This window comes from Somniosus microcephalus, chromosome 34, assembly GCF_052327205.1.
Source record: "Somniosus microcephalus isolate GS21.2 chromosome 34, FLI_Smic_1.0, whole genome shotgun sequence".
Classification (NCBI taxonomy): Eukaryota; Metazoa; Chordata; class Chondrichthyes; order Squaliformes; family Somniosidae; genus Somniosus; species Somniosus microcephalus.
The window spans coordinates 24,786,905-24,814,416 of record NC_141020.1 but is presented as its reverse complement, the minus strand read 5'-3'; the positions used below and the strand labels follow the sequence as shown (position 1 = coordinate 24,814,416).

General features: G+C 47.9%; 1 protein-coding gene across 3 annotated transcripts in view; it reads right to left on the bottom strand.

Moving 5' to 3' along the window:
- The window catches only part of LOC147096888 (synaptosomal-associated protein 25-like), a 381,047-nt gene that overhangs the window by 48,987 nt on the left and 304,548 nt on the right, over window positions 1-27,512 (bottom strand). For all 3 annotated transcript variants that reach the window (XM_085973583.1, XM_085973585.1, XM_085973582.1), the window contains one exon: window positions 20,591-20,632. In XM_085973583.1, coding sequence (XP_085829709.1) covers window positions 20,591-20,632 — 42 coding nt within the window. The remainder of the gene's footprint in view (window positions 1-20,590; window positions 20,633-27,512) is intronic.

The window sequence follows — 27,512 nt, the reverse complement described above, 5'->3', positions numbered from 1 at the left end:
CCCGGCCTTGGTGATCCGGAGCCCCGTGCGCGGCCTAGCGCCTCAGGGACGGCCCGAGTCCACACACGCCATGAAACGCCCCCCGTAGGACTGGTCAACCATCACGTCACTCAACGCGAGTGAGCGGAATATGTCTGTTTTTTGAACGTTTTCTGTATACTCAAGGACCTGGCCATCTATATATAGATCATGGACCTGGCTATCTATATATAGAGTATGAACCTGGCCATCTATATATAGAGTATGAATCTGGCCATCTATATATAGAGTATGAACCTGGCCATCTATATATAGAGCATGGACCAGGCCATCTATATATAGAGTATGGGCCTGGCCATCTATATATAGAGCATGGACCAGGCCATCTATATATAGAGTATGGCCTGGCCATCTATATATAGAGCATGGACCAGGCCATCTATATATAGAGCATGGACCTGGCCAACTATATATAGAGCATGGACCTGGCCATCTATACATAGAGTATGGACCTGGCCATCTATATGCAGAGCATGGACCTGGCCATCTATATATAGAGCATGGACCTGGCCATCTATATATAGAGTATGGACCTGGCCATCTATATGCAGAGTATGAACCTGGCCATCTATATATAGAGTATGAACCTGGCCATCTATATATAGAGCATGGACCTGGACATCTATATATAGAGCATGGACCTGGCCATCTATATATATAGAGTATGAACCTGGCCACCTATATGCAGAGTATGAACCTGGCCATCTATATATAGAGTATGAACCTGGCCATCTATATATAGAGCATGGACCTGGACATCTATATATAGAGCATGGACCTGGCCATCTATATATAGAGTATGAACCTGGCCATCTATATATAGAGTATGGACCTGGCCATCTATATATAGAGCATGGACCTGGCCATCTATAAACAGAGCATGGACCTCGCCATTTATATAGAGTATGGACCAGGCCATCTATATACAGAGCATGGACCTGGCCATCTATATATGGAGTATGGACATGGCCATCTATATACAGAGCATGGACCTGGCCATCTATATATAGAATATGGAGCTGGCCATCTATATATATATAGTATGAAACTGGCTATCTATATATAGAGTATGAACCAGGCCATCTATATATAGAGCATGGACATGGCCATCAATATATAGAGCATGGAACTGGCCATCTATATATTGAGCATGGACCTGGCCATCTATATACAGAGCATGGACCTGGCCATCTATATATAGAGTATGGACCTGGCCATCTATATATAGAGTATGGACCTGGCCATCTATATATAGAGCATGGACTTGGCCATCTATATATAGAGTATGGACCTGGCCATCTATATATAGAGCATGGACCTGGCCATCTATATACAGAGCATGGACCTGGACATCTATAAACAGAGAATGGACCTGGCCATCTATATATAGAGTATGGACCTGGCCATCTATATACAGAGCATGGACCTGGCCATCTATATACAGAGCATGGACCTGGCCATCTATAAACAGAGAATGGACCTGGCCATCTATATACAGAGCATGGACCTGGCCATCTATAAACAGAGAATGGACCTGGCCATCTATATATAGAGCATGGATTTGGCCATCTGTATATAGAACATGGACCTGGCTATCTATATATAGAGCATGGACCTGGCCATCTATATATAGAGCATGGACTTGGCCATCTATATATAGAACATTGCCCTGCCCATCTATATATAGAGCATGGACCTGGCTATCTATATATAGAGCATGGACCTGGCCATCAATATATAGAGTATGGACCTGGCCATCTTTATCTAGAGCATGAACCTGGCCATCCATATATAGAGCATGGACCTGGCCATCTATATACAGAGTATGGACCTGGCCATCTATATATAGAGCATGGACCTGGCCATCTATATATAGAGCATGGACCTGGCCATCTATATATAGAGTATGGACCTGGCCATCTATATATAGAGTATGGACCTGGCCATCTATATATAGAGAATGGACCTGGCCATCTATATATAGAGCATGGACCTGGCCATCTATATATAGAGTATGGACCTGGCCATCTATAAATAGAGCATGGACCTGGCCATCTATATATAGAGCATGGACCTGGCCATCTATATATAGAGCATGGACCAGGCCATCTATATATAGAGCATGGACCTGGCCATCAATAGATAGAGCATGGACCTGGCCATCTGTATATAGAGCATGGACCAGGGCATTTTTCTGTAGAGTATGGACCTGGTCATCTATATATAGAGCATGGACCTGGCAATCTATATATAGAGGATGGACCTGGCCATCTATATATAGAGCATGGAGCTGGCCATCTATATAGAGTATGGACCTGGCCATCTATATATAGAGCATGGACCTGGCCATCTTTCTGTAGAGTATGGACCTGGCCATCTATATACAGAGCATGGACCTGGCCACATATAAATAGAGAATGGACCTGGCCATCTATATATAGAGCATGGAGCTGGCCATCTATATATAGAGTATGGACCTGGCCATCTATATAAATAGAGCATGGGCCTGGCCATCTATATACAGAGCATGGACTTCGCCATCTATATATAGAGCATGGACCTGGCCATCTATATACAGTATGGACCTGGCCATCTATATAAATAGAGCATGGGCCTGGCCATCTATATACAGAGCATGGACTTCGCCATCTATATATAGAGCATGGACCTGGCCATCTATATATAGAGTATGGACCTGGCCATCTATATATAGAGTATGGACCTGGCCATCTATATATAGAGTATGGGCCTGGCCATCTATATATAGAGCATGGACCTGGACATCTATATATAGAGCATGGACCTGGCCATCTATATATAGAGTATGAACCTGGCCATCTATATGCAGAGTATGAACCTGGCCATCTATATATAGAGCATGGACCTGGACATCTATATATAGAGCATGGACCTGGCCATCTATATATAGAGTATGAACCTGGCCATCTATATGCAGAGTATGAACCTGGCCATCTATATATAGAGCATGGACCTGGCCATCTATAAACAGAGCATGGACCTCGCCATTTATATAGAGTATGGACCAGGCCATCTATATACAGAGCATGGACCTGGCCATCTATATATGGAGTATGGACATGGCCATCTATATACAGAGCATGGACCTGGCCATCTATATATAGAATATGGAGCTGGCCATCTATATATATATAGTATGAAACTGGCTATCTATATATAGAGTATGAACCAGGCCATCTATATATAGAGCATGGACATGGCCATCAATATATAGAGCATGGACCTGGCCATCTATATATTGAGCATGGACCTGGCCATCTATATACAGAGCATGGACCTGGCCATCTATATATAGAGTATGGACCTGGCCATCTATATATAGAGTATGGACCTGGCCATCTATATATAGAGCATGGACTTGGCCATCTATATATAGAGTATGGACCTGGCCATCTATATATAGAGCATGGACCTGGCCATCTATATACAGAGCATGGACCTGGACATCTGTAAACAGAGAATGGACCTGGCCATCTATATATAGAGTATGGACCTGGCCATCTATATACAGAGCATGGACCTGGCCATCTATATACAGAGCATGGACCTGGCCATCTATAAACAGAGAATGGACCTGGCCATCTATATACAGAGCATGGACCTGGCCATCTATAAACAGAGAATGGACCTGGCCATCTATATATAGAGCATGGATCTGGCCATCTATATATAGAACATGGACCTGGCTATCTATATATAGAGCATGGACCTGGCCATCTATATATAGAGCATGGACTTGGCCATCTATATATAGAACATTGCCCTGCCCATCTATATATAGAGCATGGACCTGGCCACATATAAATAGAGTATGGACCTCGGAATCTATATATGGAGAATGGACCTGGCCATCTATATATAGAGCATGGAGCTGGCCATCTATATATAGAGTATGGACCTGGCCATCTATATAAATAGAGCATGGGCCTGGCCATCTATATACAGAACATGGACTTCGCCATCTATATATAGAGCATGGACCTGGCCATCTATATATAGAGTATGGACCTGGCCATCTATATATAGAGTATGGACCTGGCCATCTATATATAGAGTATGGACCTGGCCATCTATATATAGAGCATGGACCTTGCCATCTATATATAGAGTATGGACCTGGCCATCTATATATAGAGTATGGACCTGGCCATCTATATATAGAGCATGGACCAGGCCATCTATATATAGAGTATAGACCTGGCCATCTATATATAGAGCATGGACCTTGCCATCTATATATAGAGCATGGACCTGGCCATCTATATATAGAGCATGGATCTGGCCATCGATATATAGAGTATGGACCTGGCCATCTATATATAGAGCATGGACCTGGCCATCTATATATAGAGCATGGACCAGGCCATCTACATATAGAGTATGGACCTGGCCATCTATATATAGAGCATGGACCTGGCCATCTATATGTGCAGCATATTGTCCTGGCCATCTATATATAGAGTATGGACCTGGCCATCTATATATAGAGTATGGACCTGGCCATCTATATATAGAGTATGGACCTGGCCATCTATATATAGAGCATGGACCTGGCCATCTATATATAGAGTATGGACCTGGCCATCTATATTTAGAGTATGGACCTGGCCATCTATATATAGAGCATGGACCTGGCCATCTATATATAGAGTATGGACCTGGCCATCTATATATAGAGCATGGACCTGGCCATCTATATATAGAGTATGGACCTGGCCATCTATATATAGACCATGGACCTGGCCATCTATATTTAGAGTATGGACCTGGCCATCTATATATAGAGCATGGACCTGGCCATCTATATATAGAGCATGGACCTGGCCATCTATATATAGAGTATGGACCTGGCCATCTATATGTGCAGCATATTGTCCTGGCCATCTATGTGTACACTTCTTTCTCAAGATTAACCCATTACCAAGAGGGTTGGAAGGTGGCCGTTTTTCACTGAGAAAGCTTGGTGAAGAGCCATTAAGGTTGCAGAGCAGACGATGAGATAACTCCAGAAACTGTTAACTACACAGTTGTTGAAGGAAAGACAAATCAAGGGCGGAGGAAAGTGTTTCCACCACCTTTGCACCGTGGAAACGAATGAGTTAAACTAAGAGTCCAGTCCCAACGCATCGATAAAGCGTCAACCAACACAAGAAAACAAGAAGCTCAAAGAAGAAGCCAAAACCCTGGTAATATTTAATGAGTTGAGCTTTGAAAAGATCAACAGTTCAGGAGTGTATTCTGCCTGAAACTGATTCGGCAGTGAATTCTTATGGGGGACTAAGGGATTGTTGTGTATTGGAAATGAGAAGGAAATGGCATGAGATCCTGGGTGATTCGCACCACCTCAGAATTCAGCTGGAAGGATGGAATTGGAGGAAAGACGCAATCTATGTGCGGAATATTATCTCGTAATCTTTGGGCTTCCAACCTGCTGTGCAGGAAACCATCCAGTAAGGATCCAGTTCTACTGTCAGTGTTCTGACCCCATGGGGGATTGTGGATTTTGATCAGTCAATTTATTTCCTTTCCTACTTTCTTCAGTCTTTCCAACGGGACAATCTGGTGCTGAAGATTTTTCGGCAGCTCCTGTCAATCCTGCTAGATGAGTGGGAGGACTGGTTCTACCAGCTCCACCCCCTTGTTGAGCCCCAGCTTCTTGATCCTGTAGTGTCCGCGCATCAATAACACACGGACTGCAGGAGAACGATAATAAGAGGTGTTTACTGAACAGAGGGTATGCTGGAACTGAAAGTACAGAAGCCTGCTACTGCTTTATATACAGGTGTGGTCACTGCCGGTACTACAGCATAAAAGCAGTTCTCTCTTAAAGGTACATACACAACAGATCCAACATAAGCCTGGAGCATTAGAAGGTGCAGCCCCAAACCCATTTTAGCAGTAGTGGAAAATCAATCGGACAGATTTTTACACCAACCCAGGTGAGAATGGTTTCTGCGTTTAAGTCCCAGCGATGGTAGGTCGGCGGGGGCGGAGGGCCATGGGTTAACAACTGTTGCACAATCTTAAATATCTAGTTACACCCTGCACCAATCAGACAAGAACTGGCCAAAACCATTCAATGCGAGCTTCAGATGTTAATCGAGGATTGGATTGGACCTCTGTCGCCTGCTAGAGCAACTCAACCTCTCTGAGATTGTAATCTCATCACAGCACTCCTTCCTTGTGGCTCAGTGGGCAGCACTCTCGCCTCTGAGGCAGAGGGTCGTGGGTTCACGTCCCACTCCAGAGATTTGAGCCCATAATCCAGGCTGACACTCCAATGCAATACTTCGGGAGTGCTGCACTGTCGGAGGTGCCGTCTTTCAGATGAGACGTTAAACCGAGGCCTCACTTTGCTCTCTCAGGTGGGCATAATAGATCCCATGGCCACTATTTCGAAGAAGAGCAGGGGAGTTCTCCCCGGTGTCCTGAGGCCAATATTTATCCCTCAACCAACATCACTAAAAACAGATTATCTGGTCATTATCACATTGCTGTTTGTGGGAGCTTGCTGTGCGCAAATTGTCTGCTGCGTTTCCTACATTACAACAGTGACTACACTTCAAAAAGTACCTCATTGGCTGTAAAGCGCTTCGGGTCGTCCTGACGTTGTGAAAGGCGCTATAGAAATGCAAGTCTTCCTTCAGTTTATCCCTGCTTTAGTTGTGTCATTGAAATCTACAGCACTCAGTGACTGCACACTAAACCACAAGTCTCTAAACCCCTCACAAGATAGCAACCTCCAGCCTCAGTCATTCTGACAGGAGTGGCGTTGGACAGCGGTGAGCTCCATTCGATGTCCCATTCCCTTACAGCTCTCTCTGAGGTATAGCCCAGTATCAGCTGCCTGTCCCCAGACCACACCATGACGGCATACAAGGTGGTTGCATTCGGTCACTGTGGTTTGGGCATTGGCTGCTTCCCATTCCCTGCACAAACAACATCGTCAGGCCAATTGTTTCACACCCGCCTGAGTTGGCACAAAGGCTGAAAAATACAATGAAACAGAAGACTGTCTGTACAGGGGAATTCAACCCGAAATATGGAGTGAATGTAGTGCGCTGTTAACAGTCACTTTCCATAGAGGGAGTGCAACGAAGGTTCACGAGATTGATTCCTGGGATGGCGGGACTGTCGTATGAGAAGAGATTGAGTAAACTAGGCCTGTATTCCCTTGAATTCAGAAGAATGAGAGGGGATCTCATTGAAGCATACAAAATTATTGATAGGATGGATACTGGGAGAATGTTTCCCTTGGCTGGGGAGTCAAGAACCAGAGGTCACAGCCTCAAGATAAAGGGTAGGCCATTCAGGACTGAGATGAGAAGACATTTCTTCACACAGAGGGTGGTGAATCTTTGGAATTCTCTACCCCAGAGGGCTGTGGAGGCTCAGTCATTGGGTATATTAGAAACAGAAGTCGATAGATTTCTGACTAGTAAGGGCATCAAGGGATATGGCGATAGGGCCAGTGAATGGAATTGAGGCAGAAGATCGGCCATGATCTCATTGAATGGCGGAGCAGGCTCGAAGGGCCGAATGGCCGACTCCTGCTCCTATTTCTTATGTTCTTACTTCGACACCAATTACTTGGTCCTGCCATGAAATACGATTTCCATTAAATTCTGACAGTCCAGGAAATGGAACGGTGAGAATTTGCAACAGACCGCCTGAAATTAACAGGCAAGCGGATCGGTAGAGAAGACACTGTTTCCGTGCCGCACTCCACTCCTTTCCTAAAGGCGCCGACTCATGTCGAGGTGGGTCTTGCCAACACGGGCTGCCCGCTGTGATGAGAATGGATTTACACTTTAAGAGAATGGGCCGGCGGGTCGTGTGATGAAGGCGCCAGCGTCTGTGTTGTCACAGAAACCTGCAGAGTGACGGAATCGTGGACGTGGTCAAAATGCGGTTTCGCTTCTTGTGAATAAATCTGTTCAACCAACAGAAGTCTTGAACCAGTGCGGCGCTGAGGGAGGTGCTGCACTGCCGGAGGTGCCGTCTTTTGGATGAGACGTTAAACCGAGGCCCCCGTCTGCTCTCTCCGGTGGGTGCACAAGACCCTGCACTTCAACAAAGTACTTCATTGGCTGTAAAGCACTTTGGGACGACCCGATGTGATGAAAGGACCTACAGAAATGCAAGTCTTTCTTTATGATGTTCTTCAGTTCCTGACCCAAGAGGTTCTTCTTCACGTGTCAGCCTAGGGAGCAAGTGTCGGCAAGTTGTTCAACCAGCAACCTGATTCTGACAGTAAATGTCAGCAATCTCCTAAACTCACAGGGAGACAATCAGGATCGGGGCCATGGCTGATTTTTTTTTAAACTTCCTAGCCCAGTGGCAAACTGTGATGCTTCAACATTACAGCAGCTAAGGGCAGCTAACTGAGTATAGGCGTGGGATCGACCCTGGTCTGAATGGCTCAGTATTGCAGCCTTTACCTCACTCTAAGCCAGCGGTGCCCAAGCCTCTGCTCTTTGTGAGCTGCAGAGGTGCATTCTGTGAAGTATATGAAGCTTGAACCCATATTCCCATTAATTCCTTGCGTTTAAGCAATGCCCAGACTTATCAGTGTTGGCATGGACTTTGTAAATAAAATTATTTTTGACACTGCCGCTCTCCTCCAGCTGACTGGCCAGCTGCGTATCGCCAGCAGTTTCTGTTTTTTTGTTTCGCATTTCCAGCATCCACAGGCTTCCTTGTTTATCCCTGCAGTGTTTCTTGCGCTGGGCTAAACGCAACTTTTCATGGAGCGGTGTCTTACTATCTGATTAGCCCTCCAGTCCAGTCCAGGGTGAGAAGCTCCCTCCGTGCCCGGGAGTGGGGCAGAGGGCCAATACATAGCAAGTGGGGTGGGTTGATTCCTGAGATGAAGGGGTCGTCTTATGAAGAAAGGTTGAGCAGGTTGGGCCTATACTCATTGGAGTTTAGAAGAGTGAGAGGGGATCTTATTGAAACATGTAAGATGCTGAGGGGGCTCGACAGGGTAGATGCAGAGAGGATGTTTCCCCTCGTGGGGGAATCTAGAACTAGGGGGCATAGTCTCAGAATAAGGGGGCACCCTTTTAAATCGGAAATGAGGAGGAATTTCTTCACAGAATCACAGAAACCCCACAATGCAGATAGAGGCCATTTCGGCCCATCGAGCCTGCACTGACACATATCCCACCCGATCCCCGTAACCCCTACACCAACACATATCCCACCCGATCCCCGTAACCCCTACACCAACACATATCCCACCCGATCCCTGTAACCTCTACACCAACACATATCCCACCCGATCCCCGTAACCCCTACACCAACACATATCCCACCCGATCCCCGTAACCCCTACACCAACACATATCCTCAACTCCACTTCCCTGCTCGCTCCCCATAACCCTCGACTCCCTTACCTTTCAAAAACCTGTCTATCTCCACCTTGTGGTTACTTTGCCACATAAGTAAGCACGATCTGCGGAGCCCAGGCTGATGGAGCTTACAGTTGACTTTTAGGGGGGAAAATCTGGTTGCTTTGCGCCTCCTGTTAGCCCCCCAAGGGGGGCGCTAACCGGGTGCAAAGCTCCTAGCGCCTGGGCGCAGTGCCGCTAATGCCTCCTGCGAAATTTAGCGGGAGGTTAGCGGTGGCGGTAGCCGGTAACGCACTGAGGCGCTGCACCTCCAGCGATGAAGTCATCACCGTGCACAGTGCCCCGCTCGTGCCCCCTGATCTCCCGCTGGACGCTATGTCCGACAGGGTCAGGGGGCGTTTTTGCAGCCAGGGTGGCGCAAGTTAAAGGGCAGGTGCAGGGCGGCCATTTTTTTGGGCCGCCTGCCAGCACCTGCCTCCTCTCGCCTCCTCCTGCGGGGTGCCGGCCGCGATCCGTCAGCCCGGTGCTCTTCTCGAGTGCCGGGCTCTTTTCCCGGCACCCCACTCCCCGGTGGTCCAGCAGGGCCCCGGTGCGCGCAGTACTAGGCCCCTCCCCTTTAATCAGGGGAGGGAGGCCTGCAGTACCGCGGCGTTACATGTCAACACGCGTGACGCTGCTGCACGTAGCACCGCGATATTCAATGGGAGCGCCGCAAGAGGGAGGGGGAGCGCTTCCAGTAGCCCCGCCTCCTGCTTGGGGCGCTACCATTTAATTTCCGGCGCGGGGGCGCTAACTATTTCAGGGCGCTAAAAGTAGCGCCCCGGCGAAGTTAGCGCCCCAAAGGGGGCACAAGCCAACTTTTTCCCCCTTAGACTTCAGCTTGCTGAGTAACATCTTTTGGTGTTTTAGATTCTTAAAAACAAAAGCATAATTTTGCAAGACCCTTGCCCTTATCATTGTTGCCTCTGGCAGCACTTTGCTATTTTGCAACAATCTATATTAAAAAAACTCTTCTTTAAGTGAATTCTGAGAATACTCCAGGAATGCCAATCTCAGCATTCATGCGCAAGTCGGCGTTTTTAATCCCGCGTTCCAGGCGTTGTTGCAGGGCGAGTGAAGCTTTGTTTCGCTCCAAAATCGCGCCTCACGCGATGGAATCGCGAAAGTTAGCAATACTGATATATCGCCTTTCATGTCAAGACGTCCCAAAAGGCTTTACAGCCAATGAAGCACTTTTGAAGTGTGGTCGCTGTTGTAATGTGGGAAACGCGGCAGGCAATTTGTACACAGCAAGCTCCCACGAACAGCAATGTGAAAATGACCAGATAATCTGTTTTAGTGATGTTGTTTGAAGGATAAATATTGGCCGGGACACCGGGGAGAACTCCCCTGCTCTTCTTCAAAAATCGGGCAGACGGGACCTCGGTTTAACGTCTCATGCGAAAGACGGCACCTCCGACAGTGCAGCACTCCCTCAGCACCGCACTGGGAGTGTCAACCTGGATTTTGCACTGAAGTTTCTGGAGTGGGACTTAAACCCACAACTTTAGAAACAGGAATTTAGAAACGGGGCAAGGAGAGAACCTCATGTAGTGGAATGAAAGTCAAAGGCATGAGGGCAGAACTGAGGGGAAATAAACTGCAGATGAAATGTAGAGATTTTTTTCAAATTGAAAAACCTAAGTGAAGGGCCAAGGCTCACAGCCCAGGGCACTGGGAAAGTCACAAAGAACAGGGGAGGAGATGAGGCAACTCTGATTAGCTGGTTCTAAGCTTGGGATTTGAATACCTGAAAAATGTATGTTGTAGATGTGTTTCCACTACCGAGTGGACACAACTTCCATCAGGTATTGGAAAGACAAAAGCGATCAGCGCGGCTGTGAAAGGGGAGGGGGAAGAAATGGAATGCGAGTGGGGAAAATGTTCAGGGGGTGGAACAAAAGGCGCCTTCACATCGGAGGAGTGATGGCGGGAGCGGTGGGTGCTGAAGAGCCCAACACCATTGCCCAGCGCCCAGAGAACAAGACAGTACCGCACACCCACACAAAGGTGGAGCTACCGATCCTCTGTCAGAGCAGACGCTTCCTGCTGGGGCTCCCGGAATACCTCCGGCATTCCTGAATTCCTCTGGGATGCCATGCTTGAGCCCAGCCTGCCGACGGACGGCAGCAGCCAATGGCAAATATAAAGGAAGTCATGGTAAACCTTCATAAGTCACTGGTTAACCTTCAGCTGGAGTATTGTGTCCAGTTCTGGGCACCGCACTTTTAGGAAGGATGTCAAGGCCTTGGAGAGGGTGCAGAGGAGATTTACTGGAATGGTACCAGGGATGAGGGACTTCAGTTATGTGGATAGACTGAAGAAGCTGGGATTGTTCACCTTAGAGCAGAGATGGTTAAGGTGAAATTTGATAGAGGTGTTGAAAATTATGAAGGGTTTTTGATGGAGTAAATAAGGAGGTGTTTCCAGTGGCAGGAGGGTCAGTAACTAGAGGACACAGATTGAAGATAATTGGCTAAAGAACCAGAGGGGAGATGAGGAGAATGTTTTTTACCCAGCGAGTTGTTGTGATCTGGAACGCGCTGCCTGAAAGGGCGGTGGAAGCAGATTCAATAGTAACTTTCAAAATGGAATTGGATAAATACTTGACAAGGAAACACTTGCAGGTCTACAGGGAGTGGGTCTAATCGGAGAGTTCTCACAAAGAGCCAGCACGGGCACGAGGGGCCGAATGGCCGCCTTGTACTGTCCGATTCTATAAAAGGGGGAGGTGGCTGCCCGTGGGTCGCTTTCCTGAGAGTGAAGCAATGACAATGGGAAGCCCAAAGGGGCTTTAAAGCCTGGCGTTGCTGAAGTCAATGTGTAGAACAGACGGCTGCCGAGTGCCCAAGAGAAGGAGACACAAGGGTAGAATCCATGATCGGTGCAGCTCTTGAACGAGTGCATTAAAATAGCAGAGAGAGGAAACAATGGGTTCAGCATTCATATGGGAGCAGCATCAATAGTCATTTCCACCATACTGCCTGGAGAGGTCAGTTCATGCAGCATCGCAGGCTTCAGATAGATCGGCTGGAGTATTTATAGAGAGAAAGACTTGTATTTCTACAGCACCTCTCACAACCACCAGACATCTCAAAGCGCTTTACAGCCAATGAAGTACTTTTATTTCTGAAATGTAGCTGTCAATTTGCGCACAGCAAGCTCCCACAAACAGCAATGTGATAATGACCAGATCATTTGTTTTAGTGATGTTGATTGAGGGATACATATTGGCCAAGACCCCGGGGGTAACTCCCCTGCTCTTCTTCAAATAGTGCCATGGGATCTTTTAGGAGGGCATCGGGATCATTCTTAAGTAACGTACCTTTTCAATTTGTATCCGTTTGGCCCAAGAATCACAGAGTAAAGCTTAATATCATAAGAGCGCTTTTAAACCTCAGGTGCTTGAGGATCTGGTCCAGTGTGTTTAGCTCTTGTGTGTGTCGAGCCAGCGCTGTGTGTTTCCTAGGCTGCCAATTAAGGGCAATTGGTTGTGTTGCTATCGATATTACCACTTCGCTAATGTGATATTAACCGCCCCATCAAACTGTGGAGCAATTCAGGAACCAGAATTAGGAGCTCGAGTACGACAAGATCCTAATGTTTCGGGCTTCTATTAGTTCTTGCTATTAAATATATCAGAACAAGAATGTCACATATAGAAGAACCTGAATGTGTTACACAACAAATAATGCCGAGCAAATTGTACTTTGCACTGACTGGTGCCACCATCATGTCAGCTTTATTTCTGACAGTGAATGACAGGAACATTTATTATTTTAATGTTTATTTTTTTATATAACTTTCACTGTAAAACCTGGTTGCAGGAACACGAGCCGAGCGCAGGACACAGCCACGGTCGAAAAGAATAGACAAGAAGACAAGTTAAGATTAATCCGGAATTAGCAATTAGGCGTTGCCTAGATTGTGATTTAACAGTAGGGAAAACGAAAAACTGAGGGAGTTACGGACTAGCATAGTTCTACCATCCTCAGAAAGAGAGAGTTAAAAGTAGGAGACAGAGTGCGGATTTCAAATTCTCATCCTCGTGTTCAAACCCCTCCATGGCCTCACCCCTCCCTATCTCTGTAACTTTCTCCAGCCCCACAACCCTCCGAGATCTCTGCACTTCACCAATTCTGGCCTCTAGTGCATCCTTGATCTCCTTCGCTCCGCCATTGTACAGTGACTACACTTCAAAAAGTACTTCATTGGCTGTAAAGCGCTTTGAGACGTCCGGTGGTCATGAAAGGCGCTATAGAAATGCAAGTCTTTCTTTCTTTCATTGGCGGCCGTGCCTTCAGCCGTCTAGGCCCCAAGCTCTGGCATTCCCTGCCTAAACCTGTCCGCTTCGCTACCTCTCTCTCCTCCTTTAAGACGCTCCTTAAAACCTACCTCTATGACCGAGCTTTTGGTCACCTGTCCTAATGTCTCCTTATGAGGCTCGGTGTCAAATTTTGCCTGATCACGCTCCTGTGAAGCGCCTTGGGATGTTTTACTGTGTTAAAGGCGCTATATAAATACAAGTTGTTGTTGATGCAGGGAGGAGGAAGATTGTGTAGAACGGCATATTTAGAGCGTAGGAGAGTAAAGGGCAGAGAAGCAATGCTGATAGGGTGAGATGAAGCAGTGTGTGAGGAGGCTCGTGTGGAGCAGAAACCCCGGCACAGACCAGTTGGGCCGAATGGCCGGTTTCCGTGCTGTAAATTCGATGTAAACCGAGCTTCCGCCCTGTCCCACTCTGACTCACACACTCCCGATTGTTAATCACCAATGCAGTGAATGGTGAGTCAGCCGGAAGGGGCATTCGAGCTGTCAGCTGCCTGCGTTCTTCTCAATAATGGCTTCAAATTGTGGACATTCATGAATAAAAGATAAATCCTTCGGACCTTGTCCTGATGCCCCCCTAAAAAAGTGTGCATTTCACAGGAATGCACTGACAAAAATAAATGTGAAAGGATTCTGAAATCACTAAGCGATCGCACTCAGTTCAATTAGATTCTTGATTTAATTGAATAAAGGAATCAGGAGCATCTAATTAGATGACGAGCTTGTTCACAGCCTTGTTGTTGCAGAAAGCCATTACTGGGTGTAATATTAGATGTTACAAATTTGCATTAAAGTCTTGGATGTTAATGGATGTGATATGTTTTGTGAGTTGCAAAAGGTATCCAGCCCAGAAGGATAATGGATTCTGTCACCACAAACTCTGTCTCCTGACAATTAGAAATGTGTGTTTTATTGTATTAAAAATTCTACAGGAAAAGTTACTAGAGTCAAAGGGGGAGAAATTCAGTAGGTTGTGCCACCCGTTAACGCCTTCAGAGGGCGCTAAGTGGGTCACAAGCCAACTGGCGCCCGGGCGCGGCACTGCCCACGCCTCCCGCTAAATTCCACGGGACGTTAGTGGTGGCGCTAACCGTTAGCGCTGCGCCGCTGCCAATGACGTCATCAGTGTGCGCAGCGCCCCGTTGAAGCCCCGGCCGCGATATTCGGCAGCGCCCCCTGATTTACCGCCGGACGCTATGTCCGACGGGTTCAGGGGGGCCTACCTGCGGCCGGGGAGGCGCAAAGTAAAGGCGAGGTGCGGGGCGGCCATTTTTGTTGTTGGCCGCCGGCCAGCACCTGCCTGCGCTCCCGTCCCCGGCCTCCTGAACCCCCCCCCCCCCGCCCCCGCGGAGTGCCGGCTGCGCTCCAAGAGCCCGGCACTTCTCCTCGGTGCCGGGCTCTTTTGCCTGCACTCCCGATCCCTGGGGGCCCAAATCGCGCTGCACAAGGCCCCTCCCCTTTAAGAAGGGGAGGAAGGCCTGCAATACCACAGCGCGACGTGCTGCAGCGTGTGGTGCTGCAGCACGTAGCGCCACGATATTCACTCGCAGCACCCCAAGAGGGATGCGGGGCGCCTCCAGTAGCGCTGCGCTTCCCTTTGGGGCGCAACCACTCAATTTCCGGTGCGCGGGCACGAATGTTTCCGGAGCGCTACTTTTAGTGCCCTGGCAAGGCTGGTGCCCCAAATGGGGCTATACTCAATTTCTCCCCCATAGAGTCATAACGGCACAGGAGGCGGCCATTCGGCCCATCGAGTCTGTGCCGGCTCTCTGTAGAGCAATCCAGTCAGTCCCATTCCCCCGCTCTATCCCCGTAACCCTGCAAGTTTATTTCCCTCAAGTGCCTATCCAGTCTCCCCTTGAAAACATTGAGTGTCTCCGCTTCCACCACTTCCGTCGGCAGCGAGTTCCAGGTCCTCACCACTCGCTGCGTAAAAAAGTTTTTCCTCACGTCACCCCCGTATCTCTTGCCCAAGACCTTAAATCTGTGTCTCCTAGTCCTTCTACCATCAACTAGTGGGAACAGCCTTGCCCCATCTAGCCTATCCAAACCCATCACAATCTTGTACATCTTGATCAAATCACCCCTCAACCTCCTTTGCTCTGATGAAAACAAATCCAGCTTCTGCAATCTGTCCTTGTAGCTAAGATCCCCCATCCCCTGAACCATTCTGATAAATCTCCTCTGCACCCTCTCAAGGGCCTTCACATCCTTCCTAAAGTGTGGTGACCAGAACTGGACGCAATACTCCAGTTGTGGCCGAACCAGCACTTTATAAAGGTTCAGCATAACTTCTCTACTTTTGTACTCAATAACTCTATTTGTGAAGCCCAAGATCTCATATGCTTTGCTAACCACTCTCTCAATATGTCCCGCCACCTTCAGGGACCTATGCACATTAACTCCCAGGTCCCTCTGTCCCTGCACACTTTTAAAACTGTGCCATTAGAACCAGACCCGCTCACTGATGGGTGACAGAGAGCCACTTACTCCACAGAATCTCTATGAACCATAAAATTGCTTCTATTTACCTCCTCCAGCCCCACAACCCCCCCAGAAGATCTCTGCGCTCCTCCAATTCTGGCCTCTTGCGCATCCCCCACTTCCTTCGCTCCACCATTGGCGGCCGTGCCTTCAGCTGCCTGGGCCCTAAGCTCTGGAATTCCCTCCCTAAACCTCTCTTGTCCTTTAAGACGCTCCTTAAAACCTACCTCTTTGACCAAGCTTTTGGTCACCTGTCTTAATATCATCTTATGTGGCTCGGTGTCAAATTTTGTCAGATCACGCTCCTGTGAAGCACCTTGAGACGTATTACTACATGAAACACATGTCTGAAAAATGTGATAAGGTGCTATCAGCGTTTTTATAAACACTTGTTAATTTCATTTTTGTACCACAGTAACATCGTGAATAAGTAAATTATTGCCCCGATATTAATGGGGAGGCGGGGAAGGTGCGGGGGATAATCAGGCAATGAACTCAGCAAGGCCGGCAATGTGGAGGCCCTGCCAATTTTGGCCAGACGCCAGATTGACTACCTGGTCGGCGGGCAGGAGCAGTAAGCAGTGACAGGAGGCCGCAGCCGGGGACTTGACCCCAGCAATCCTCGGGCCATTGGGAGTTGGGAACAGAGAGATGATAAGTAATTATTCAACTCATGAAAGCAGGGAGAACATGACTTGCTCACCCATTGGAGTCAAGCTCTTCTTAATACTGTTGAGGGAAGCATGTTGGCCAGGACACCCGCAGACCCTACTGATCATCTTTTGAGTAATGCCAATGGATCTGTTGTGGCTGCTTGAATCTCAAAGGACAGATGGGCAGGGCCTTTGGTTTAACATTTCATTTCTACAACAGCAACTCCAGCAAGGCAGCACTGCCTCAGGTACTCGCTGGAGTGTCGGCCTAGTTTCACGTGTTGAAGACCCCAGAGTGGGACTTGAACCCACGATCTTCTGACTCGAGAGGTGCTGCCAACTGGAGCCAGGCTAAGGGTCAATGAACTGCTTTCTGTCATAACTGCTCACAGCCTCGAAGGCCCTTTATTGGTTGCCAAGATCATATTGAATGGCGGAGCAGGCTCGAAGACTGAATGGCCAACTCCTGCTCCTATTTTTCTATGTTTCTATGCATAATTGCCGTGCTCAGGCAGAAAATCAAGTACAGGTGCCAAAGGTCAAGATTTTACATCGACTTTAAAGCACAGAAACAGGCCATTTGGTTTATGGTTCACACGAGCCTCATCCCACTCTAATCACAGGATACCATGCCCCAGCCACGGCCCTTTGTTGAGCTAAGGTAACGGGATGCCAACACCATTGCTTCCAGCTCGAAACTAAAAATGAACACTGCCTCTCTTCGCAACAGTCAGAGCTCAGTGCCACCGGGAAACCTTTCGAAGCCGGGTTTCCCAGTCATCCTGAACAGTCTGCGGAACTTTATACTGTCAACCTTTGGGAATCAGGGCCTATTGGCAAAGAACATTCCTTCAGTGGATTATATGGTTCAAGTCGAGGTAAAGTACACACAATCTGCGGAAGGAGTCAGTTTAATCCAGCTTGCATGGCCTTTCTTCAATCAGGTGCCTCCAGAGCATGTAGATGTCAAGGAAATGTTAACATAAGAATAAAAAGTAATATTTAATAGTCTTTAAAAGAACCATAGTACAACAGCAGTGCTGAACTTGGGTTGTAACCAATGCTCTCTTTAAGCCGGGCTGCGCCCTGGAGCTCCCGTGTAGCGTGGTGTTTTGAATGGGCCATACAGCTGTTAAAGGGGAGAAGACTGGTTGTAACTGAGCACAGCTGGGCACTGTCACCACTGGGTTTCTCTTACATTACACTCTAGGAGGACAATGGTGCAATCACTCAATGCAGTTTACTGTTGTAGGATAAGGTTTTATTTTCGTTACGGTCTTAATCCATCAGCCAAAGTAGCTGGCAGCACCAGTGACAGGTTGTAAACCCCCAGTGATTCACCCTATTGCTCTCTCCAAAGATACAACTCCAGTGTGGGGTCGTACTGCTGGATATTTATCCAGATTGGACAAGGTCCTGAAAAAAAAATCCTCGTGTCAACACCAATGGAGGCTGGAAGATTTGGCCCCAGGCTTTGTCCTTCAGCTTCAGCGGCTGGTTCCCATTCACAGCCTGGCTGCTGTTTGCTCATGTTATTAGCACAAGGACGCACGTAACAGCTGCTCTTTGCAATGCGTCGACTGGGACAAGCAACCCAATTGCTTGCCGGAGAGGATGTTTGCGAGACAAAGATTATTATTAATGAGGCTGAATAAACGTGACGGCATACTTTCTGTGGTGTGATGGGTCATCTCAACACTCCCCCAACCCCTGCCCATTTCCTTAAGAAAAAGGAAGAAAGAGAGAGAAAGAAAAAGAGAGCAGGAGCGAGAAAGAAAGAAAGAGGGAAAGAAAGAAGGAAAGAGAGAAAGAGAAAGAAAGGAAAGAGAGAAAGAGACTTGCATTTATATAGCACCTTTCATGACTCGGGCTCCGTTTTGAAGTGGTTGCTTTGTGCAGTCCATGGTTCTTGCTCGCTAAAGCGTGCAGTTACGGCTGGTGACCTTTTTGAGGCCTAACCAAGCCAGCGTGTTACCATGGCGACGGGCCCTCACTGTGTCATCCCACCACCCACCTTATCACTTTTTCCCAACTCCGTTGCTCAGCATTTGCTTTTCTTGATACCTTTACCTCCGGGATTGGACTTTCGCAAAAAAAACCCAACCAGAACTTTGTAGAATAAAAACTAACTGGAGTTCATCGCCAGACCGTTTTGCAAAATTTAGATACTCGGAGTTGAGCGGCCATTACAGATCACAGGCCAATTTTCTTTGAATTTCTGAAGTTGATGGAGACAAATATTTATTTATTTATAATATTTACAACTTACCTTTACATCAGATGCTCCACTCTCGAGCTCCGATACCGTGTATTGTGTTAAAAATTCCATTCCTTAAGGACTGAAATACTGCCGGTTATTTTCCTATACCCTGGTAGCCATTAGAATTAGATATTCTATTGGAAAGCACAGACTGTTTAATATATAGAAACGGAGGATTCGCTCGCGTTTGCCGCTGGTTGCAGGCCGCGGGATCTGTTACCGGGTTGGCTGCAGCTCCCCCGCTCACTCGCGCGTGCACAGGTCCCAGCGGGTACAGCTTTGGCCCCCTTATTTAAGGAAGGATATACTTGCATTGGAGGCAGTTCAGAGAAGGTTCACGAGGTTGATTCCTGAGATGAAGGGGTCGTCTTATGAAGAAAGGTTGAGCAGTTTGGGCCTATACTCATTGGAGTTTAGAAGAATGAGAGGTGATCTTATTGAATAAGATTCTGAGGGGGCTCGACAGGGTAGATGCTGAGAGGATGTTTCCCCTCGTCAGGGAATCTGGAACTCTGGGGCATAGTTTCAGAACAAGGGGTCGCCCATTTAAAATGGAAATAAGGAGGAATTTCTTCTGAGGGTCGTGAATCTTTGGAATTCTCTATCCCAGAGAGCTGTGGAGGCTGGGTCGTTGAGTATATTTAAAGTGGAGATAGACAGATTTTTGAACTACAGGGGAATCGAGGGTCATGGGGAGCGGGCGGGGAAGTGGAGTTGAGGCCAAGATCAGATCAGCCATGATCTTATTGAATGGCGGAGCAGGCTCGAGGGGCCGAATGGCCTGCTCCTGCTCCTGTTTCTTATGTGCTTCTCCGGACGAGCAGCCTCGGATAGAGTGGCCAGTTGCGATGCCAAGGGTCAGGGGTCATATCTGCAGGATTTTCTAGGAGGGCTAAAGGGGAGGGAGAGCTTCTCTTCCTTTAGAAGTATCCCCGCCCCATAGTTGAGCCATGGAGATCAGAGAGGTCCTCAATTGGGGTTGGCAGTCCGTGCTGGGTTGGCTGATCGCCGCTGCGACTCTCTCGCTCTTCCCTTCCGGACTAGCGAGAGGGACAATCAGCTGGGGATCCCGCTGTCTATCGTCACCTTACGGGAAAGTGTTGAGTGAGAACCAGCTCGGCTAAGACCCCCACCCCCCTCCATGGTCGAATAGTCTGGCAGCACTCATTGTCGATGCTCGCACAGGAGGATTGGCCACTTGGCTGAGAGTAGCCGTAAAGCGTTGAAGAGCGCGTGGGCTGAGGAAACTGGACCCGAAGGGACTTTAGTGCGTGATTTCCACGATATGTAAATCTCGCTCCGTGATGATCACAATCAGTGCCCAAAATGTCACACAGTGAGTTTATCAGGAATTTACCAACATACAAAAGAAATGAGAGTTGCTGGTACTGTACCTCCTCCACCAGTTGCAGCATGCGACGAGTGCTTTCCAGGGACTGCGGAGAGAGAGAGAAAATAACACACGGTTAGACCACGGTAAACAAACACTAACACTTCACTTTACCAGCAACAAGTGCCGGTGCTTTAATAAACATACACCCGCGCCACAGGGTCGACCTTTAACCTCTCCAGCGGCCGGACAAGCTCCAAGCACCATCACTGGTACGGAAAGAAAGACTTGCATTTCTCCCGCGCCTTTCACCGACACCGCACGTCCCAAAGCGCTTTACAGCCAATGAGGTACTTTTTGAAGTGTAGTCACTGTTGTAATGTAGGAAACGCGGCAGCCAATTTGTACACAGCAAGCTCCCACAAACAGCAATGTGATAAATGACCATAGAATCCTAGAATGGTTACAGTACAGAAGGAGGCCATTCGGCCCGTCCAGCCCGTGCCGGCTCTCTGCAAGAGCCCTTCAGCCAGTCCCACTCCCCTGCCCTTCCCCCGGAGCCCGGCCAATGTTTCCCCCTCAGCTACTTATCCAACTCCCTTTTGAAAGCCGTGATTGAGTCGGCCTCCACCACCCTTTCAGGCCGTGCATTCCAGATCCTCACCACTCGCTGCGGGAAAAAGTTTCCCCTCATGTCGCCTTTGGTTCTTTTGCCAATCACCTTGAATCTGTGTCCTCTGGTTCTCAACCCTTCCGCCAATGGGAACAGTTACTCTCGATCTACTCTGTCCAGACCCCTCATGATTTTGAGCACCTCCATCAAATCTCCTCTCAACCTTCTCTGCTCCAAGGAGAACAACCCCAGCTTCTCCAGTCTATCCACGTAACTGAAGTCCCTCATCCCTGGAATCATTCTCGTAAATCTTTCCTGCACCCTCTCTAAGGCCTTCACATCCTTCCTAAAGTGCGGTGCCCAGAATTGGACACAATACTCCAGTTGGAGCTGAACCAGTGTTTTATAAAGGTTCATCATAATTTCCACACTGTTGTACTCCATGCCTCTATTTATGAAGCCCAGGATCCCGTAAGTTTTTTAACCGCTTTCTCCACCTGTCCTGCCACCTTCAATGATTTGTGCACATATACCCCCAGGTTTCCCTGTTCATGCACCCACTTTAGGATTGTACCCTTCAGTTTATATTGCCTCTCCCCATTCTTCCTACCAAAATGTATCACTTGTCTGCCCATTCCACCAGCCTGTCTGTCTTCCTGAAGTCTATCACTCTCCTCCTCACTGTTCACTATATCTCCAAGTTTTGTGTCATCTGCAAATTTTGAAATTGTGCCCTGTACTCCCAAGTCCAAGTCATTAATATATATCAAGAAAAGCATAGAGTCATAGAGTTATACAGCACAGAAAGAGGCCCTTCGGCCCATCGTGTCTGCGCTGTCCATCAAGCCCTGTCCAGTCTAATCCCATTTTCCAGCATTTGGTCCATAGCCTTGTATGCAATGGCATTTCAAGTGCTCATCCAAATGCTTCTTGAATGTTGTGAGGGTTCCTTCCTCTACCACCCTTTCAGGCAGCGAGTTCCAGACTCCAACCACCCTCTGGGTGAAAAAGTTCCTCCTCAAATCCCCTCTAAACCTCCTGCCCCTTACCTTGAATCTATGCCCCCTTGTTATTGACCCCCCTACTAAGGGGAAAAGTTCCTCTTTATCTACCCTATCTATGCCCCTCATCATTTTGTATACCTCAATCAGGTCCCCCCTCAGCCTTCTTTGCTCCAAGGAAAACAACCCCAGCCTGTTTAGCAGTGGTCCTATTACTGACCCCTGGGGAACACCACTGTATACCTTCCTCCAGTCCGAAAAACAACCGTCCGTCACGACTCTCTGTTTCCTGTCACTTAGACAATTTCGTATCCATGCTGCCACTGTCCCTTTTATTCCATGGGCTTCAACTTTGCTGGCAAGCCTATTATGTGGCACTTTGCCGAACGCCTTTTGGAAATCCATGTACACCACATCAACCGCATTGCCCTCATCAACCCTCTGTTACCTCATCAAAAAACTTTATCAAGTTAGTTGAACACGATTTGCCTTTAACAAATCCGTGCTGGCTTTCCTTAATTAATCCACACTTGTCCAAGTGACTGTAAATTTTGTCCCTGATGAGCTGTTTTTAGTGATGTTGGTTGAGGGATAAATATTGGCCCCAGGACCAATGTTCCCCTTAAGCTGCAGCTCCCACGCAGCTGGCTCATCGGCTTTTCAATAGGAAACACTACGCATGCCCCTTAAAGGGACCGCGCACCCAAAAAGAACTAAAGGGAACTCTGGCCAGGACACCTGGGAGAACTCCGCTGCTCTTCTTCGAATAGTGGCAGGGGATCTTTTACATCCAACTGTGAGAGCAAATGAGACCTTGGTTAATTAACTCATCCAAAAGACGGCACCTCCGACAGTGCAGCACTCCCTCAGCACTGCACTGAAGTGTCAGCCTGGATTTTGCGCTCGAGTCTCTAGGGCAGGATTCGAACTCATGACCTGCTGACTCAGAGGCGAGAGTGCTACCCACTGAGCCTTGGCTGCCATCACAATGGGTGCCTTTGTGTTCTGTGACTACCCACGTAGGGGGGCACTATGGGGATTTAGTGGAAAGATGGAGGTCGCTTCGGGCAGTGCAGTGGTGCTGCCGAGTGAGGGGTCATGGAGGACCCCCTCTCCCCCCCCCCCCCCCGGAGAGACTCCACACAACCAGCGCCCAATCTCAACCCTGCCACTCGGATTGGTGGCAACTCCTCCCTACTGGAGAGTAGCGCATGGCCAGGCGTGGAAAGGAGCGGGTTTAAAGGGAGTGGGTAAAACCGTGCTGAGCACTATCAATAATAAATCAAAAATCGGGCATCTGCACGCACTTCCTGTCTGTAAAACCATACTTCCTGTTGACATGTTTCTCTCACACTTTTGTGTCAGCTTTTCCCATTATAATTTCCCACGTCCACATTTATAATGAAACGTGCCGATGTAAGCGTATCATAGGGAACATGGGAACCATTGAGCCCCTCGCGCCTGCTCCGCCATTCAATGAGGTCATGGTTGATCTGTGACCTAACTCGATGCACCTGCCTTTGGCCCATATCCCTTAATACCTTTGGTTAACAAAAAGCTTTCAATCTCAGGTTTCAAGTTAACAATTGACCCCCAGCATCAGTTGCCGTTTGTGGAAGAGAGTTCCAAACTTCTACCACCCTTTGTGTGTAGAAGTGTTTCCTTAGCTTCACTCCTGAAAGGTCTGGCTCTACCTTTTAGATGATGCCCCCTAGTCCTAGACTCCCCACCCAGCGGAAATAGTTTCTCTCTATTGAGATTGGGCGTTGGTTGTGTGGAGTCTCTCTGGGCAAGGGGGGGCCTCCCCACTCCCCATAGGCTGTGGCACAGCTGTAATGGCATCCTCCCACCACTGGGGAAGATCAAGCACCTCAGTTTTGCTCTGTACAATAGAGCTCTATTTATAATTGGTTAAAACAGATGAATGCCTTTGCTGAAAATAGCGGGTAAAAGAATGCCTTGCGGAAAGGTTAAATGCGCGCTAATATTGCCCGTCGTGATTTCACCCTCACCCAGAAGGCAACAGGAAAGGAGGCGACAATGACTGCCACATCTCGGCCCGGGAGCAGGAAAGGGGATTGCTATTCACCAGCACTGATCGCAGAGTCCCATCACCCAGAGGACACACAAGCACAACGCTCTGTCCCGACCGTGGCGCTGTGAGGCCATGAAAAAGAGGGTGGTGACACTAAACCAGGCTGCCTTTTAGTGTCACTTACCCCGCCCCCCCCCCCACCACCCCCACCACCGATCGTGAAGTGCACACGCTGAATAGGTAAATGGATTAATACCGTCCAATTTAGATTGAAGCTGCTTAGAGGTAGAATCAGAGAATCCGAGAAATTTACGGCACAGAGGGAGGCCATTCGGCCCATCGTGTCTGTGCCGGCCGACAAAGAGCTCTCCAGCCTAATCCCACTTTCCAGCTCTTGGTCCGTAGCCCTGTAGGTTACGGCACTTCAAGTGCATATCCAAGTACTTTTTAAATGTGATGAGGGTTTCTGCCTCCACCACCCTTTCAGGCAGTGAGTTCCAGAACCCCACCACCCTCTGGGTGAAAAAGGTTCTCCTCAACTCCCCTCTAATCCTTCTACCAATGACTTTAAATCTCTGCCCCCTGGTTATTGACCTCTCTGCTAAGGGAAATAGGTCCTTCCTATCCACTCTATCTAGGCCCCTCATAATTTTATACACCTCAATTAAATCTCCCCTCAGCCTCCTCTGTTCCAAGGAAAACAACCCCAGCCGATCCAATCTTTCCTTATAGCTAAAATTCCCCAGCCCAGGCAACATCGCCGGAAATCTCCTCTGCACCCAATTCCAATTCCAATTCCAATTCAAATGCTTTATTGGCATGAAAGTTTACAGAGAACCATATTGCCAAAGCTTACATATCAAGAAAGGTACAGTTTTCCAACATTCTGTAGGTGTCAGTCGATTTGACATTTGTTGGGTACATACAATATTACTTTTAAACAATATTAATTTTAAACAGTCTTTGTATCTCATTGGGTACGTTCAATATTAAATTTAAACAGTCTTAATTTTTAAACAGTCCTCAGGTTGTGACATGTTGTTACATATTTGGCCCCAAGGTATGGTCTGTCTCCTTCTCCCAGGACTAATCTTAATTTTGACAGGTCATCCAATTCCTTGAAATCTGGGGTTGTTTGGCTTAGCTTGTTGAATAGTATGTTTCTTGATGTGTTGAATTTTTCGCATTAGTGCAATCACATCCTTCCTGTAACGTGGTGACCAGAGCTGTACGCAGTACTCTAGCTGTGGCCTAACTAGTGTTTTATACAGTTCGAGGATAACCTCCCTGCTCTTGTATTCAACATCCTGGGGGTCATGAAGGGGTTAATGTAATAAAGAGCTGGCACTCTGTCAGTCAGTGTAAACACGGCCAAAGGGGAATTAACGTTGTGACTGTCAGTACTGCCGTCAATCTGTTTTTAATTTCCTGAGCAGCTGTCAAAGCCGTAGATTGTGGAATTCCCTCCCTGAACCCCTTCCTCTCGCCACCTCCCTCCCCTGCTGCAGGGCCCTCCGAAAAAACCCACCTCTTTGACCAAGTTTATCATCGCTCCTCCTGATAGCTCCGCCCTTGGCTTGGTGTCCAATTGTTTATTGAAGAGCTTGGGGTATTTTTTCTACATTCAAAGGACTGTATAACTGGAAATTATTGTTCTACTGTGGAGGTAGTATTATTCCTAACATGCTTACACCTCTACAGTGATTGGGATTTGAGTAAAACCTCACCACAGTCTGACGAGTCAGTAAGCATTATTGGAGTTTAGAAGAATGAGAGGGGATCTCATTGAAACATATAAGATTCTGAGGGGGTTGGACAGGGTAGATGCTGAGAGGATGTTTCCCCTCGTGGGGGAATCTAGAACCAGGGGCCATAGTCTCAGAATAAGGGGACGTCCATTTAAGACTGAGATGAGGAGGAATTTCTTCTCTCAGAGGGTTGTGAATCTTTGGACTTCTCCACCCCGGAGAGCTGTGGAGGCGGGGTCAGTGAATATATTCAAGGCGGAGATTGACAGATATTTGAACGATAAGGGAGTCAAGGAGTATGGGGAGAGAGCGGGAGAGTGGAGTTGAGGCCACGATCAGACCAGCCATGATCTTATTGAATGGCCTACTCCTGCTCCTATTTCTTATGTTCTTATTTCCATTTTCTGATGTGTTGGGATTGGGGCGTCTTCATCCCATCCACACTCACTTCTGCAACAACTTGCATTTAATATAGCGCCTTTAACGCGCTTCACAGGAATGTAATGAGACAAACATTGACACCGAGCCACATAAGGAGACATTAGGCCAGGCGACCAAAAGCATGGTCAAAGCAGTAGGTTTTAAGAAGGTTCTTAAAGGAGGGGAGAAAGAGAGGCGGAGAGGTTTAGGGCAGGACTTCCGGAGCTTAGGGCCTAGATGGCTGAGGGCACGGCCTCCAATGGTGAGCGATGAAAATCGGGGAGGATCAAGAGGCCAGAATTGGAGGAACGCAGAGCTCTCGGAGGGCTGGAGAAGATTACAGAGATAGGGAGGGATGAGGCCATGGATGGATTTGAACGCAAGGATGAGAATTTTTAATTTGAGGCATTGCTGGACCGGAAGCTAATGTAGCAGCGAGCACAGGGGAGATGGATCTCCTGTACTGCTAGAAGACAGCCTTTAGACTCTCCTTTCCTCCTATGTGGGAAAAACACAGGCAGCAATTCCCTTGCCTCAGAATAAACACGAGTGTCGAATCGACCAGGAAACATGCTCGTACCCTTTTGTCTGCTGTTAGATTTAATCCTCCTTCTTCCCCGCTGGGATCTCATTTGAAACCCCCCCTTCATTCTAATTATCGGGGAGGTGGGTGTTTGTTTTTGCTCTTTGCAGTCTCAGAGTCCCACCACCACACAGCCACAGCCACGAGCTGTCGGCACTAATTATCCACTTCCCTATCACACACCGCGGGCTCCCATCTTCAGTATCACCTCCATCCTCAAGGTCAAACTTCTCCTGATCTCACCGCATCCATTTCCACTCTCCCATTATTCACAGCCCGGTGACCCTCCAGAGCCTCTGGAAATTACTGCCAATCTGGCCCGTTTGTGTGTTAAAAGCCAGGCGGGCAGTTTCTGTGCCAGAGATAAATTACACAGCAATCTCAGCAGTGTCCAACGTCACAGAAATTCAGGAGAAACATCTTTTAAGTCCGGCACTATTAAGTATTGCTCACTTGAAAAAGGAAGGACATTTTTTTATTTTTATAAAGCCTCTCAAAGTGCTTCAGATACAATGAAATACTTTGAGTTGCAGTGATTGTTGTTACAATTACCAAGACCATCTACTTCCACCTCCGTAACATCGCC